Genomic DNA, 17,500 nt, shown 5'->3' with positions numbered 1-17,500 from the left:
GCAGCTGATATTGGCTCCAGCACCCTCCGCGACCCCAAAAGGGACAAGCGGTAGAAAATGAATGGATTTTTTACCAGTATAAATCACAATAAAACAAAACAGTTGAGTATCTTGTGTGTCATATTTTGACATTCACACACTAAAACATTAAAATATGTAGTATTTTGATCAGAAAAATTATGGAATCACCACACTTGGAGGATGTTCATTCAGTTTTGTGGAAAAAAGTAGATAACAGACATGACTCAAAACTATAGTCATTTCCAATGGCAACTCTCTGGTTTTAAGACACAAAATAAATCAAGAAAATCAATTGTAGTAGTTAAATTTTTAGATCAAGCAGATTGATTGATTGATTGATTGAAACTTTTACTAGTAGATTGCACAGTACAGTACATATTCCGTACAATTGACCACTAAATGGTAACACCCGAATAAGTTTTTCAACTTGTTTAAGTCGGGGTCCACGTTAATCAATTCATGGTAAGAGTGATAAACTTGCGGACTCACTCAATTCTGAGAAAAACATTATGGGCTCAGCATGTAAATTTTCATTTCCAATGCTAACATCTGCATCAGATTAAATGTGTTCATTAGTCTGCAGTTTAAAAGGAGTGTTCACACCTTGAAGAGCTATTGCACCATGTGGATTTACATGAATCATGGCTCCAACACGAGAGATGTCAATTGAAACAAAGGGGAGGATTATCAAACTTCTTCAAGAAGGTAAATCGTCACGCAATGTTGCAAAACATGTTGATTGTTCCCCGTCAGCTGTGTCTAAAATCTGGACTAAATACAAACAACATAGGAAGGTTGTACTGTAAAAGGCAAACATACTGGTAGACCAAGTAAAACCTCAAAGTGTCGAGACAGAAAACCTAAAGCAATATGTCTTAAAAACAGAAAATGCACAGCAAAACAAATGAAGAACAAATGGGCGGAAACTTGAGTCACCCTCTGTGACTGAACTGTAAGAAACTGCTTGAAGTAAATGGGATTTAAATACAGTAAAGCTAAACAAAAGACGCCATTAACATCTAAACAGAATAAAACAAGGTTCCAATGGGCTAAGGAAAAGCAATCATGGACTATGGATGACTGGATGAAAGCCATATTCAGTCATGGATCGCCAGTCTGCATTGGGCAAGGTGATGATGCTGGAACTTTCATTTGGTGCCGTTCAAATTAGATTTATGAAGACGACTGCCTGAAGAAAACATGCACATGTCCACAGTCATTGATGATATGAAGCTGCATATCAGGTAATGGCACTGAGGATATGGCTTTCATTACATCTTCAATAAATACCAAGTTTACTTTGACATTTTGGACACTTTTCTTATTCCATTAATATGTTTCTTGCCAAAGAGCAAATACTGTAAAAATGTTCCTTGAAGATCGCCCAGTCAATCAAAGTTTATTTGTGCAGCCCTTAACTACAAGTGTCTCAAAGGGCTTTACAAACTCCCAACTATATCCCTCGATCTAAACCTACATCCGGCCAAGGAAAAACTCAAAAGATACCAGTTTAGGGGAAAAATAATTATTGATAAGGGACCGCAGATGGAGGGACACCTCTTCCAGGGTAATCGGCTGTAACTGATGTCATGGGTATAATTATTGAATTTATAAATATCTCCGACAGGCCTCCATGGTTTTATTAAACATTTTTGGGACTTATGTTGCATAGTTAGAAATATATATAAGGTCAATGTCATGGCCTGCAAATAGTTCGGATATCAATCCTATTGGTCCATGCATGACAAGACTCCAACCTGCAAAGCTGATCTGACAATCACAAAAACTTGGAGAAAGATTGATGAAGAGTACTACTTGTTACTGGTTAACCATGCCTCAGAGACTGCAAGCTGTTAGAAAAGTCAGAGGTGGTGCAACAAAGTACTAGTGGTGTGTTTTTTAGTTTGTTTTGATGATTTGATGATTCCATAATGTGGTCCTCACATTTGAGTGATTTCATATTTTTCGCACCCTGCTTGATGATGAAATTAAGCGGTTACTGATTCCCAATAACGAAAGCCCAGCAGCGACTGTACATCCTAAGAAGGCTGAGAAAATTTGGCATGCCATCCAAAATTCTCAGCAACTTCTATAGAAGTACGGTTGAGAGTGTCCTTACCAGCTCAATCACGGTCTGGTATGGAAACTGCACTGCTAAGGACAGGAAGGCACTCCAGCGAGTGGTTAAAACTGCTCAGTACCTATCAGGAGCAGCCTTCCCCTCACTACAGAACATGTACTCTACCAGGGCCACCAGGAGAGCACACAACATCATAAAGGACAGTACACACCCCTAGCACAGTCTCTTCAGCCTCCTACCATCAGGCAGACGATACAGGAGCCTGAAATCCAGGACTACGAGACTGACAAACAGTTTCTACCCACAGGCCATCAGGCTTGTGAATGCTAACTTGTGAATGCTAGCTACCCCCCCGTTTTACTTTTATGTTTTTGAACAAAAGACAGCTACCATGACCACCCCCGAACTGAGAACCATCACTGTAGACACTTTTCACCTTTGATCACTAAAGACACTTTAAAGGCCTACTGAAATGATTTTTTTTTATTTAAATGGGAATAGCAGATCCATTCTATGTGTCATACTTGATCATTTCGCGATATTGCCATATTTTTGCTGAAAGGATTTAGTAGATAAAATCGACGATAAAGTTCGCAACTTTTGCTCGCTGATAAAAAAAGCCTTGCCTGTACCGGAAGTAGCGTGACGTCACAGGAGGTAATATTCCTCACAATTTTCCTTTGTTTACAATGGAGCGAGAGAGATTTGGAGCGACAAAGCGACAATTACCCCATTAATTTGAGCGAGGATGAAAGATTCGTGGTTGAGGAACGTTAGAGTGAAGAACTAGAGGCAGTGCAGGACGTATCTTTTTTTCGCTCTGACCGTAACTTAGGTACAAGCTGGCTCATTGGATTCCACACTCTCTCCTTTTTCTATTGTGGATCACGGATTTGTATTTTAAACCACCTCGGATACTATATCCTCTTGAAAATGAGAGTCAAGCACGCGAAATAGACATTCAAAGTGACTTTTATCTCCACGACAATACATCGGTGACACACTTAGCTACTGAGCTAACATGATAGCATCGTTCTCAAATGCAGATAGAAACAAAATACATAAATCCCTGACTGGAAGGATAGACAGAAGATCAACAATACTATTAAACCATGTACATGTAACTACACGGTTAATAATTCTCAGCCTGGTAAAGCTTAACAATGCTGTTGCTAACGACGCTAAGGCTAATTTAGCAACTTAGCAACCGGACCTCACAGAGCTATGATAAAAACATTAGCGCTCCACCTACGCCAGCCAGCCCTCATCTGCCCATCATCAGCCATGCTCACCTGCGTTCCAGCGATCGACAGCGCGACGAAGGACTTCATCCGTGGGTTTGGCGGCTAGCATCGGCTAGGCGTCTGCTAAGTAAGTAGTCCTTGTTGTGTTGCTACAGCCAGCCGCTAATACGCCGATCGATCCCACCTACAACGTTCTTCTTTGCAGTCTCCATTGTTCATTAAACAAATTGCAAAAGATTCAACAACACAGATGTCCAGAATACTGTGGAATTATGAAATGAAAACAGAGCTTGTTGTATAGGATTCTCCGGGCTCCGAATACTTCCCTTGTCCTCGTGACGTCACACGCATACGTCAGCATAATAAAACGTTTTTAACCGGAAGTGTGGCGGGAAATTTAAAATTGCACTTTATAAGTTAACCCGGCCGTATTGGCATGTGTTGCAATGTTAAGATTTCATCATTGATATATAAACTATCAGACTGCGTGGTCGGTAGTAGTGGGTTTAAGTAGGCCTTTAACTGCTGCTGTGACCAAATGTCACCTCCATATTTATACTGTTGACTGTCAATCAGAATGTGCAATAATGTTATGTTACTTACCGTGCCTTGTACATACATTTTTATTTTAATTTTTATTTTAGCTAAGTACCGTGTAACTTGTTGAAGGGTGGACTAGCAAAGTAAGATTGTCATTGCACGGCAAACTGTCTGTTTAACTGTGCATATGACAATAAACAATCTTGAATCTTGAATCTTGAATAGTTTATTTTCTTGAGTTCTTGTAGTGTTTCTTAAAGCCGGGAACATTGCCATTTGACATGACTATAGTTTTGTATCATGTCTGTTAACTGCATTTTTTAAAAACATAATTAAACACCTGAATGTACTGGTGATTCTAAATTGTATTTAATTTTTTTTAACCAGGGGTTGTATGATTCATTTTTTTGTATCACTATCTAGTCCATTTTCAATGGGAAGAGCTGCAAGCGCAACTGAGTAGAGGTAGAGGTCACCCTCCCAGTTAAAAGCATTGACACTGGAAGCTTTTTGTTCAAGACCAGTCTTTACCTTTTGTTCTTTTCAGCTTGTGCGCCTCCTCGATGAACCAAATAGCAAAAGGCCCTTTTTGATTAAACTGTATATTATATCTGGGATGAGCTTCAATAAGGGAGCAGAGTTCTAGAACAGGCTCATTTTGAATAGTGGCGGTTACCTTGTTGTATTGAGGTGGTGCTCATGTGCATTCTTAATGGGGTTGCAACATCTATTATAACAATTAATCGACAAAGATTTGTTATTGTCGATTCATAAAATTGTAATTATTAGACCGCCAGGAATGTTCATGTTTACACTTTTATTCTTTTAGGTAAATATTTTTTTTGTATTCATTTTTATTATAATTTTTTGCACTGAATGTTATGTTTACTTTGGGTCTGTTGATTTGGATTTTTTCACTTGTGTGATGTAGACAATATACACAGCATCTGGAAGTATTCACAGCGCTTTACTTTTTTCACATTTTGTTATATTACAGCCTTATTCCAAAATGGAATACATTCATTTGTGTCCTCAAAATTCTACAGACAATACCCAATTAAGACAATGTGATTCAAATGTATTAACAATAAAAATTTTTTAAAAAAAGACATTCGCATAAGTATTCCCAGCTTTTGCTCAATATTTTGTTGGTGCACATTTGGCAGCAATTACAGCCTCAAGTCTTTTTGAATACGATGCCACCCATCTTTGGGCAGTTTCGCATATCCCTTTTGCAGCACCTCTTAAGCTCCATCAGGTTGAATGGGAAGCGTTCATTTTCATCTAGAATGTCTCTGTACTTGGCTGCATTCATCTTTCCCTCGATCCTGACGAGTCTCCCAGTTCCTGCCTCTGAAAAACATACCCACGGCATGATGCTGCCACCACCATGCTTCACTGTCGGGATGGTACTGGCCTGGTATGAGCCGTGCCTGGTTTCCTCCAAACATCATGCCTGGCATTCACGCCAAAGAGTTCAATCTTTGTCTCACTCCACCAAAGACTCTTGTTTCCCATGGTCTGAGAGTCTTTCAGGTGTATTTTAACTTTTTATTTTTTATACTAAGAAATGGCTTCCGTCTGGCCACTATACCACACAGGCCTGATTGGTGGATTGCTGCAGAGATGGTTGTTCTTCTTGAAGGTTCTCCTCTTTCCACAGAGGAATGATGTAGCGTTGACAGAGTGACCATCAGGTTCTTGGTCATCTCCCTGACTAGACTAAGATGAATGCAGCGATGTACAGAGACATCCTGGATGAAAACTGATGCTTCGCATCCAATCAGATGGAGCTTGAGAGGTGCTGCAAAGAGGAATGGGCAAAACTGCTCCAAAGATAGGTGTGCCTAGCTTGTAGCATCATATTAAAAAAGACTTGAGGCTGTAATTGCTGCCAAAGGTGCATCAACAAAGTATTGAGCAAAGGCTGTGAATACTTTTGTACATGTTATTTTTTGTGTTTTTTTTTTGTAATACATTTGCAAAATTATTGTCTGTAGAATTTACAGGACACAAATTAATGTATTTTTTTTTTTGGAATAAGGTTGTAACATAACAAAATGTGGAAAAAGTGAAGCGATGTAAATTTTCCGGGTGCCCTGTAAATAATATAAATTTAGCCGACTGTAGACGCATGTTAATGACACATTCTAGCTGTGTCGCGCAAATTTGACAGCGATAATGACACAATGTAGCTGCTAATGTCCCTCCACAGTGCAGCTCCTAAGTCACTAATCCTCGCCTCAATAGCGACAAATAAACTGGGTTTCTTACAAGTATCACTGTAGGACTAGAGGACAGGAAATAGCAAAACATGCAATACTAGTACACACCATAGGAGGATACAAAAATGCATAGCTAAGCACTAAGCTAGAGCTCTTGAATATAACCAGGGGTGGGGGGATCGGTCAGTAATGATGCCAAGTATAGTATCGGTATATTGTTGATACTACAGTGATTAGGGTGATATTTTTTTTATAGGAAAATAGTTTTTTGTCATTTTAGTTATAATAGGAACAAAGTGCCAATAGTAGTTTTTTTGCTTTTGTTTAGTTATTTTGCACTATTGATTTTATTATAAATATTGTATGTAATAATAGGGAAAAAGGAAATCATTTAATAACACTAATAATTCATCTTGTTACACCGGCATTCTGTGTTTTTGTCAGATTACAGTTGTGATCAATAATGTATTTTAGAATTATTTAATGATCTAGAACATTTTAAGTATGACCAATATTGCCCCTGCAAATACTGTATTGTGAGGATTGATACCAAATTTGTGGTATCGCCCAAAAATAATTGTAAGTATCTAAAAAAACAAAATAATAAGTGCTTGTTACATGTCAACAGAAGTGTAGCTAGAACCACGTTTACAACAGAAAGTAGATTAATAATAGTTTTGAGGAAATAATGCAACTGCAATACATCAGCAGCCAAATTAGGAGCCTTTGTAAACCATTTTAAAATGGTTATATTACAGTATTGTTATTGAAACAGGCTGCCATTTATATCGCAATATATATTTTAGGCAATATCGCCCATCCACAACAATTAGTTTTTCAGTAATCGGTTCTTTGTTACGATTGAATTTCCTATAATACATTTTAAAAATGAGTTAACATCAAGTCGCAAACTTAGCATCAAACTCAAACAGGCAGAACAGATCATAATAATCGATTAACTAGTCGAGTAATCAAAAAAATAATCACTGATATTCGAGTATAATCTTTAGTTGCAGCCCTAATCTTTTCCGGCTTATTAAGTAGCTTGTTGGCCCTGAAAAAGGTGATATTGGAGTCCAATCATTACATGTACAGAAGAAGATAACTTAAATGTAATATTGACACCCCTCACTATAAGGCAGTAGAACAATGAGAATGTGAAAAAAAATACTCCTCACCTTTATTTCATTGAGAGATAAAAAGCCACTAGCTCTGCTAAAACATAAAAGCAGGCAACTATATTTTAAGTAACGAGATAGATAAGTACAGTATTTTCAAGCACTGTTTGGAACCAGTATTTGCAGTTTGCAGCACTGTGTACCGACTGGTTGAGCACATAAAAACATCACCACTATTTCTCTTTTTCAAGGTTCATTCAATAATTGGATAATTGCTCCAAGACAGTGGATTTTTGTGAGACAATTCAGCCCCAAACTCACCACCATGATGCAGTTATCAGTTAAAGTTAGGACCGGATGACCACTCTCGACAGAACACTATCCTCCCTCCTTGGAGGTCGGACCTCCAGAACGTCACAGTCCAACGAATATCCCGCGTCCTCCTCCACCAGCTGGTCTCAACTCCTCAAAGCTGACTTGATTTGATGTCCCCTTCTCTTTCTCTTTTGCTGTCTACCTCCCTCGCTCTTTTCTTTCAGCGACACTGTAACTAAATCCAGCTCCAAGGGTGTCGGACAGGGGCCCTTTCTGCAACCCCAGGCCTGTAATAAAGCGCACTGGTGTGAGGCGTTCGGTTTCAACGCTGCGCAGATTCGAAGTGAGACCTGTTTTGGTGTGGCCGAGCCCTGCTTACAAACAAAACGAAAGTATTCCAGGTAACCTGACACTAGAAGCCGCTTCTCATTGCCTAACTGTGCACCTTTCTCACTTTGGTCCCTCCCACGCATCCACCCACTTCAAACTTTTCATCCCTCTCTCATGGGCCCAGTGAACAAATTGCAGTCTGTTCCTCTTTATCTTCTTTGCACCTCATTTAGTGCTTACATTTCAAATTGTACCCAAACATTCTTCTTGTACTGTCCTCACGGGAACACAATGAGACATGTTTTCACCCTAGAATCTTTATCCTAAACCCAAACGTTCAATGTTTTAATGCAGTCAGCCCATCACACTGACATGACACCCCAAACAACAATAGTGCTACATACAAGGCATACTAGGCTGCACATGTTGTTTTGACAGTCAACTCAGCTGGTATTAATGGTAAGCTCCTGGATGACTCACAGTGTGCCACGTCTCACATCACATGTAACATGGAAATTATAATATTCCCCTTGACAACAAGACACATGCGCGCACCTTGTGAATGAAGGTGTTGTCAAGGTACAAGTAGTTTTATTAACACTTGTGAATGTCATTGAAATCTGTGAAAAAGATAACACTTAAAATGAGAAAAGGTTGTATCAGTCACTAATCAACGTTCCCCTCTAAGGTGCGCGCCTGTGCAATTGCACACTGCTCAAGCGTCCCTCTGCGCACGGCAAATCTATGCCACGCACAAAATCAAATAAAAAAATAAGCGCATAACAATTTTCGACACACGGACACGACAGAGAAAACAGTTTTCGTCATCATTGTTCAAATATTGTAACGTCTGTCGAGACGCTTTGAGGACATGAATTCCATCCATCACTTTACTGAGCAAAACTCTTTGTCGGCCATAAACACATCACCAAAACATTAGTAAAAAAAATGATATCTAGCAAAACTGGTCATTTTCTGCAGTACAACCAAACCTCAACCAAGCAACTTTGTTATATCAACAGCAGCCACACAAAAAGTCGGACAACTCCAACACCACACATAAGTGTAATACCAGGTCGTTACACTATGATTTACCAATCAAATGTGTGCTTATTCTAGTGCCATTTATTAGGAATCTTAATTTATAAATATTAATCATGAAATGCTGTTAGTATATTAAATAAATACTAATAAAAATATATTTTTTACAAACAGGAAGTTGCAGGAATGTACACATGATCCCCTGCTTACATCTCATTGTGCAACATCTGAATATTTTAATGGGAACTAAATGCAATGTCTGAAAGGGGTACAAACTATTTCCAAAGCAGGACCTCCACCCAGACAAACAATACAAGTACACAGTTCATGAAAAACAATATTTTTTTGTTATTGTCATTGTAAGTGGGCCTAAACACTTTATATTAGAAAATCATCTCATGGAAATGACTTCTGTCATTTGATTATAATAATAAGAGAATGTTGTCGGTCTATCTGTGTTGGCCCTGCGATGAGGTGGCGACTTGTCCAGGGTGTACCCCGCCTTCCGCCCAAATGCAGCCGAGATAGGCTCACACACATGAAAAATTAGAGGGAACATTGGTCACTATGTTTCCATGCACTAAAGTAGTCTGATTTCTCCTATGTGTGAAGTCCAAGGGTCCATGCGCTTTCTGTAATGCGACTATTGGTCATACGGTCATGTGCCTTCTGTGCACTGGGGGGGGGGGGGGGGGGGGGGGGGGGCGCTTATTTCATTTTAGCGCAGTTAATGAAATTATTTTTCCAGTTCACCCTATGACGTCACACTAGCCATCTGCGGAGCCTTACAGCTTGTTTTAAGTAATGTCCGCTGTAATATTGGCACAGATGACAAATATTACATCTCTAATGGCTATGCTGATGTTAAATAGTAGACAACATCAAGAAATGATCTTGGATTGCACTACTAACATGGCGCTACTACAAAGAATGTATCGGAGCGAATGCACGTCCAAAGCAAAGACAGACTGGCGGAAGAGTTTTTCGCAGGAATTTTCGGATGAAGAATCATGAACACGATAGTTTTGAATGTCTCGAAGTTCATTCATAAGGCTCTGTCGATTGATGGAAGGAGTTTTAAATCCGAAAGGAAAAGACCGTTCGTGCCTCGACTGATACTGTTCCAGATGAAGTTTACCATGTTCTGGACTATCTTGCCAGTTGTACAGAATACAGAGTTATTGTTAATCAGTTTGGAGAAATGCAGCGTGAGGAGGTTTGTGTTGGCTTTATTATTCGCCTTTAATATACCTGCTTCATTGTCTTTCATCTCATTCGTATTTTGTCCGGGAGTCTGAATTAAGCCATTTTACATTTCCTTAGCGACCTTCTTAAATAAATCTGTTTCTTTTTTTTCTTTTTTTTTTTACCGTCGATACACTTCAAAAATGTTCTGTTCTATTAATTTGTGAAGCAAGTAAAAAGTCTCCTCTTCATGACAATTGTTGCTATGTTTTTATTGAAAGGTATCTGCTTCCGGGTCGTATCCCGCGCTTTGAGACAGGTGCATACGCGATACGAAGAGTCCTCTCCGGCGGCACACACCCCCTCGAGAGATCTGGTTTCCAATTGCATAATCCAGGTGTGTTAGTCCGACTTTTCAAAAACCGAACACAATCGGATTAAGGTTTTTGCATTGGCTGCAAAAGGTTTATTTAGAGCCGAACTATTTGAAAAATCGGCCAAATTTAGTGCATGGACACGTACTGATTGTGATTTGAGTCCTGGATTAAGATACACTTCCTTTCAAAGTTTGGGGTCACATTGAAATGTCCTTATTTTTGAAGGAAAAGCACTGTACTTTTTAATGACGATAACTTAAACTAGTTTAAACTTTAAAGAAATACACTCTATACATTGCTAATGTGGTAAATGACTATTCTAGCTGCAAATGTCTGGTTTTTGGTGCAATATCTACATAGGTGTATAGAGGCCCATTTCCAGCAACTATCACTCCAGTGTTCTAATGGTACAATGTGTTTGCTCATTGGCTCAGAAGGCTAATTGATGATTAGAAAACCCTTGTGCAATCATGTTCACACATCTGAAAACAGTTGAGCTCGTTACAAAAGCTACAAAACTGACCTTCCTTTGAGCAGATTGAGTTTCTGGAGCATCACATTTGTGGGGTCAATTAAACGCTCAAAATGGCCAGAAAAAGAGAACTTTCATCTGAAACTCGACAGTCTATTCTTGTTTCTTATATGTAGATATAAACAAAAATGTTGACTATTTTCCCCTCAAGGATGACAATTATGGAGATTTTACAAGCATCAATCACAACTTGCCTGGATTCTCTGTGTCTTTGAAAAAGGTGGTAAAATGTGGTTTGTTGTCAGTATAGCCACATGTCCATAACATACTTTTAATGCTGAATGTATGATGTATCTAGGACGTGGTCAGCTGTGTGTTTTGTTTACTCTCAACTGGAACGCTTTGGCCTCGAAAGCTCCCAAATGTTTTATTATTTCCTATTTCAGCGCAATCTCGAGTGCTGCTTATCTCTTAACAAAACAAACACGGGAAAAAAAACTGCGGTCATAAGGTCAGGGTTGACAAAAATGAATCCCCCTTGAACGCTATGGGAGTGGTGGCTTATGTGTGCGTGTAGGACGGGGGTCGGCAACCCGCGGCTCTAGAGCCGCATGCGGCTCTTTAGCGCCGCCCTAGTGGCTCTCTGGAGATTTTTCAAAATGTATGAAGAATGGAAAAAGATGAGGGGAAAAAATGTATTTTTTTGTTTTAGTATGGTTTCTGTAGGAGGACAAACATGACACAAACCTCCCTAATTGTTATAAATCACACTGTTTATATTAAACATGCTTCACTCATTCGAGTATTTGGCGAGCGCCGTTTTTTTCCTACTTATTTTGGCGGTCCTTGAACTCACCGTATAGTTTGTTTACATGTATAAATTTCTCCGACTTTCTAGGACGTGTCTTATGCCACTTTTTCTGTCTCATTTTGTCCACCACACTTTTAACGTCGTGCGTGAGTGCACAAAGGTGAGTTTTGTTGATGTTATTGACTTGTGTGGAGTGCTAATCAGACATATTTGGTCACTGCGTGACTGCAAGCTAATCGATGCTAACATGCTATTTAGGCTAGCTATATGTACATATTGCATCATTATGCCTCATTTGTAGCTATATTTGAGGTCATTTAGTTTCCTTTAAGTCCTCTTAATTACATTTATATCTCATGACACATGTAATATGGCTTTTTAATTTTTTGCGGCTCCAGACAGATTTTTTTTTGTATTTTTGGTCCAATATGGCTCTTTCAACATTTTGGGTTGCCGACCCCTGGTGTAGGAAAACAGATGATAAGAGCTAAAGAGAAAGACGCGTTGTCATAAACATGAGCTGGATTGGGTTGTTTGACCTGAGCTAATAAAGCTCAACCTTTGCACTCAGGTCCAACTTTATTGGAGAAAATGTTGTGCCAGCAGATTGGCAGATCAGGTGGTTTAAATTGCTTTTTCTGATAAACACAATGCAATTAAAGACTTTAAATAGCTGTGAAACAGGATTTAGTTTAGCGGGTTGGAATAAGTGATCCTTCATGAGAACTTTTGTCCCTTCTCACAATAAGACTCCTGTTTTATTTCCAAGTTATAAAAAGGAAACAGAGATTGCTGTCAAAGAATAATGATGATGCTAAAACTTTTTGTCATATTACCATCTTACAGCCATTTAACTTTGAATTATATAAGTTAGGGGTTGGGCGATATGGCCTTTTATTAATATCTCAATATTTTTAGGCCATGTCACGATACACGATATATATCTCGATATTTTGCCTTAGCCTTGAATGAACACTTGATGCCTATAATCACACCAGTATGATGATTCTATGTGTCTACATTCTTGTTCATACTGCATTAATATATGCTCATTTTAAACTTTCATGCAGAGAGAGAAATCACAACTAAGTTAATTTACCAAAACTGTATTTATTAAACAGTTATTAAGCAGTGGCACAAACATTCATGTCATTTCAAACAGAAAGTGCAAGATTGTCAGAGACATTTTAAAACAAGCCACTTTTGTGCATGATGTCACTAAGGTGACATGTCAAAAACAACACTAAATCAAAGTGCACTTTTTGTACAGAACGCCATTACAATAGTTTAAAACAAATAAAGTGCACTTTTGTGCATGATGTCACACAAGATATTTCAATAACTGTCAAATAAAAATGAGCTGCATAATAGGAAATCAAATAGTGTATGTCCTTCGCTATGTGGTAGGTTACTGCGGACGTTATCTCCTTCTGTTGTTGACTATTTGTTTCGTACGGTGTTGATGTGGAAATGGTTGCTTCGGCATTTTGTTGGGTGTGGCACCGGCTGTAGATGTTGACATGCGGAGTTTCAAGCACTCTTCATTCTCTAGCGGGTGACTTTTCAAATGATGCTACAAATTAGTAGTGCTGCTATTTTTTTGTAGCAACGCTTTTGCCGCGTCCTTGACATATTACGGTTGTCTGTTCGACATCTTCCCGCTTGAAGCCAAACCACCGCCAGACGATGGACCCCCTGCTGTTTTTCTTGGGAATTAATTCCTCCTTCATTTGTTACCAGATTCGCACCTTCTTTCTCTCGTATCACCACTCGTACCACTCCGCTAGAACCACAGCTAATGTTAGCCATGTCTCTACCTCTCTGCTCCGCGAGAGCGTGTGACGTTGCACGCGCGACAGTATGTGACGTATGTAAGAAGGTGCGCTTGTTTTATGTCTCTGTGAAAAGGAGAGACAAGAAAAAGTGAGAAACGCCTGTAGTGTAATGCCTGCAGCTAAAAGCAACTGCGCGAGAACGTATACTCGAATATCACGATATAGTCATTTTCTATATCGCACAGAGACAGACCTGCGATATAACGAGTATATTCGAAATATCGCCCGGCCCTAATATGAGGACAATTCTATCTACATGCAACATTTCCGACACATCAATTTCTTTGTGGTCGAATACGAATAGATTTGGACTGATACAAATATATTTGGTGCTACAGTACTTGCATGGAACAGAGTATGTATGGCTGCTATATGGACTGTGACCTACACAAAATTGCCTTGGCAAAACACACTGGACTGAGTATGATGTTGTGTTTTCACGGATGCATTTCGTTCATATTTGTCAATTTTCTTGGTAGCGACTACATAAAAATATCGGATTTTAATACAGAAATTCAATTTGGGCATCATATTCTACTATATGATGGTAGTCCTGGATTCTGTTTTTAAAAAATCAACACTCTAAGGTCACCCACAGGTGGTTCTGTCTTGCTTGTGACTAGGGGTGGGTACCGAATTCGGTACTTTTATAGGTACCCGACCGAAGTCCATTGATACTACCAGGTACCAATTCACGTATCACCATCATGCCTGATAAAAAGTGCTCAAAAGTAAGGCTTAACTTTTTAAAATTGCCCTTGTTGCTAATTTACATTGAATATACCATATATATGCTACTGATTAGCATTAGCAATTTTACATGGGAATTTTTAACACCTCCAAATTTAGTCATGAAAACGTCAACTAAGATGTATGTTACAATCAAACAGCTGATGTGTAATAAGTACTTCCTGTATAAACACATTGCAGTTTATCTAGCTTGACAAACGACAAACCTGGCACATTGAACTAATGCAAAGACTACTTCCTGACTACAGCAACACACACAGGACAAACTGAAATAAATGCATACTTGCAAAGAAGACTAAGAAGTGTAAGAAATCAAGGTAAACAAATGGAGAAGTACTGTTACCATTATAACAAATTACATTTATTACCACACGAACATACTCAAAAGTAACAAAAATTGGTACCCTTTCCAAGTACCAGAAATTGGTGCTTGTGATATACAAAAAAATTAAAATGAAGTGACATAAAAATGTTTGTATTTTTAAACATTGTTTTGCTTCTCATGTTTTTGCTCACTTTTGGCCTCCCATGCAGGCCATTAAAATAAGTAATCGTGTAATAATTTATCGATTAGCTTGTTCAATTAATCAAGTTATCGGATAAAACACACTTTATAGTCCCAATGCAGATTATAGGGAAAATAGTTTAAATAAACACAGTTTTTTCTGCTTGGCATAACCTTCATTCTTTTTTTCTAATAAATGCACATTTGTATTTTTAACACATGTGAATTAATAAAATTAGAAAATAAAAAAACCTCTGCTGTTCGGCGCCACACAGATAACAGCTTCCACACACACCGCTCTCAAGTGCGCTCTATTGTATATATGTCCACATATATGGTTCTTGGCACTCCATGCGTTCGGGTTTTAATAAATGTTTATTATTTACACTCATTAAACGGTTATCGAAGCAACATAATATGAATCAAATCTTTTTTCTAATCTAATTAATCGATTATTTTTTACAGCCCTAATCATGCAAATCAGGCAATGACACCAGTTTGTAGATCGCTTATTTATTAAAGAGTAAATAAAGGAGTTAAAATTGACAGATATCAAATATCTATTTTATATGAAATATATATTACTTATGAATTAAGGTTTTAATTAAGCAAGTCTGGCGAGTACATCTATCTAACTATATATTTGTATATCTATATAAATCATATACTGTAACAGAATAACACCATTGTTTAGCGCGCTATCAAACACACTGATAAGGATGACTTGAATTGCTTTATAAAAGGAATTTGGTTCAAGGATGCATCAAAGTTTTATGAGTGCTTTGTGCATAAAAAGTTAACTAATCTTAAATCCAATGACATAAATGCTATAACTTAGTACAATGAGATCAAGACCAAACATTGCAAAATACCCTTTCTCCCCAGTACCCAAAAAATACATTATGTATTGGCACATTATTGATTAAGCATAGAAATTAATAATAAAAAACACATCACACTGCAAAAAGTCAGTGTTCAAAAACAAGAAAAAAAACAAAACAAAAATTAGGGGTATTTTACTTGAACTAAGCAAAATTATCTGCCAATAGAACAAGAAAATTTGGCTTGTCAAGACTTTCCAAAACAAGTAAAATTAGCTAACTTCAATGAACCCAAAATAACCTTAAAGTAAGTATATTCTCACAAATAACAAGTGCACTTTTCTTGGTAGAAAAAAAAAAGACCTTTTTGCTCAATATGTTGAAAAATATTCTTAAATTAAGTAAATGCTAGTGCCATTGTCTTGACATAATGATATGCGCCCGGCATTACATTTCTTGAAACCAGCAAACTTATACTAAAAACGAATTTATTGTTCTTAATGGAAAGGCAACAAGGCGACCGCTTGTTACTCTTGGGGTCTACGAGCCGCTCAGGCAAATCATATTGTCAAAAAATGCATTTTTCCATCGATAACATGACATCATCGCGCCAAGTGCGTGCTCTTTCAGTCAATTAGTGCGCATATATACAGTCCGGCCCCTGGCCAAAATTGTAATTTTGAAGAATTTATCTGAATGTCCATGAACTATTTCTGTTCAAATTGTTAGAAATGTCACATGTTAAATGTTTAAATATTAACTGTCAGTTTACTGTACTGTGCCAACTGTACTACTATATAAGTGCGCATTTTCTATTGTTTCATTGAAAATAAAACAGCAATGGAGTATATTGTGAATAAATGGAGAACAGGAAGTGAACAAAAGTTTTAGCAACTGTTATGTAAAAGAAAAGGGGTAGGATTAAATAAGCTCCGCTTCTTCCTACTCCTTTTCGAACATGTTGAAAAGAGAAACAGGAAATTGTGATGTATCATGTTGTATGCTTGCATGTTCGAAATAAACTCAAACTCAAACTCAAAGTCCATTTGGCTGTCATCTATTTTAATTATGAGACACAATTGTGTCAAAGTCACGATTTTTTTTTCATGCTTGAAATAAGACATTATTACTTTAAAAAAGTAGTTTTATACTTGTGAGTGTTGATGACACAGCTTTGCAACACTTGATATTCTAGTTTCAAGCATGTTTTACTCAATATAGGTCATCACATCTCAGCAACAAGGTGTAATATCTTACTGAGATCGTTTAGGACCAAAACCTTAAAACAAGTAAAACACTCTAACATAAAATCTGCTTAGTGAGAAGAATCTTATCAGACAGAAAATAAGCAAATATCACCCTTATTTGAGATATTTCATCTTACTTAGATTTCAGTTTTTGCAGTGCAGACATGAATCCAAAATCATTTTTCAATACAAAAATTGCATGCTTCTTTGATGAGCTGTGAAACAACATGCAGTCTTTCACTCTTGGTAGTTGGTGACTTAATAAAACTGAAACTGGAACCTAAAGAACATTCTTACCTGCAATTTAACCGTTAGCCTGCTATTCCTTGTCCAATAGAGTACCGGTAGTAGGAAAATCAATTCCCACTATTTCTCTGTAGACTTCCACGTTCTCTCCTCGTCCTTGCACCACTTAAACCGATTGACCAAGATCTCCCTCCAGACGTCCAGGTGTGCCTTTGTGTAACTGGATATTCATCCCAATAACCACACGAGGAAGTGCGGCTTCAGTGTTTACAAGTTAAGCTTAAAGCCCCTCCTGTTAATGATTGAAAGCTCCATATTGAACCTTACCTTGAAAGAA

General features: G+C 38.0%; 1 protein-coding gene across 2 annotated transcripts in view; it reads right to left on the bottom strand.

Annotated features, from left to right (window-relative positions):
• tmprss4a (transmembrane serine protease 4a) overlaps positions 1-17,399 on the bottom strand; it is a 61,171-nt gene extending 43,772 nt beyond the window's left edge. Inside the window, exon 1 of one of the 2 annotated variants that reach the window (XM_062060168.1) lies at positions 17,215-17,399. Coding sequence is in view for 1 of the 2 variants with exons in the window: in XM_062060167.1 (XP_061916151.1) it covers positions 7,550-7,555 (6 nt within the window). In the remaining variant the exon portion in view is untranslated. Of the gene's footprint in view, positions 1-7,549; positions 7,937-17,214 lie in introns of those variants that run through there. The other variant, XM_062060167.1, reaches the window with a different exon arrangement.
• Between the last annotated feature and the right edge of the window lie 101 nt (positions 17,400-17,500).

Source organism: Entelurus aequoreus, linkage group LG10 (assembly GCF_033978785.1).
Source record: "Entelurus aequoreus isolate RoL-2023_Sb linkage group LG10, RoL_Eaeq_v1.1, whole genome shotgun sequence".
Taxonomy (NCBI): Eukaryota; Metazoa; Chordata; class Actinopteri; order Syngnathiformes; family Syngnathidae; genus Entelurus; species Entelurus aequoreus.
The sequence above is the reverse complement of the archived record's forward strand: the minus strand, read 5'-3'. Positions and strand labels throughout refer to the sequence as shown.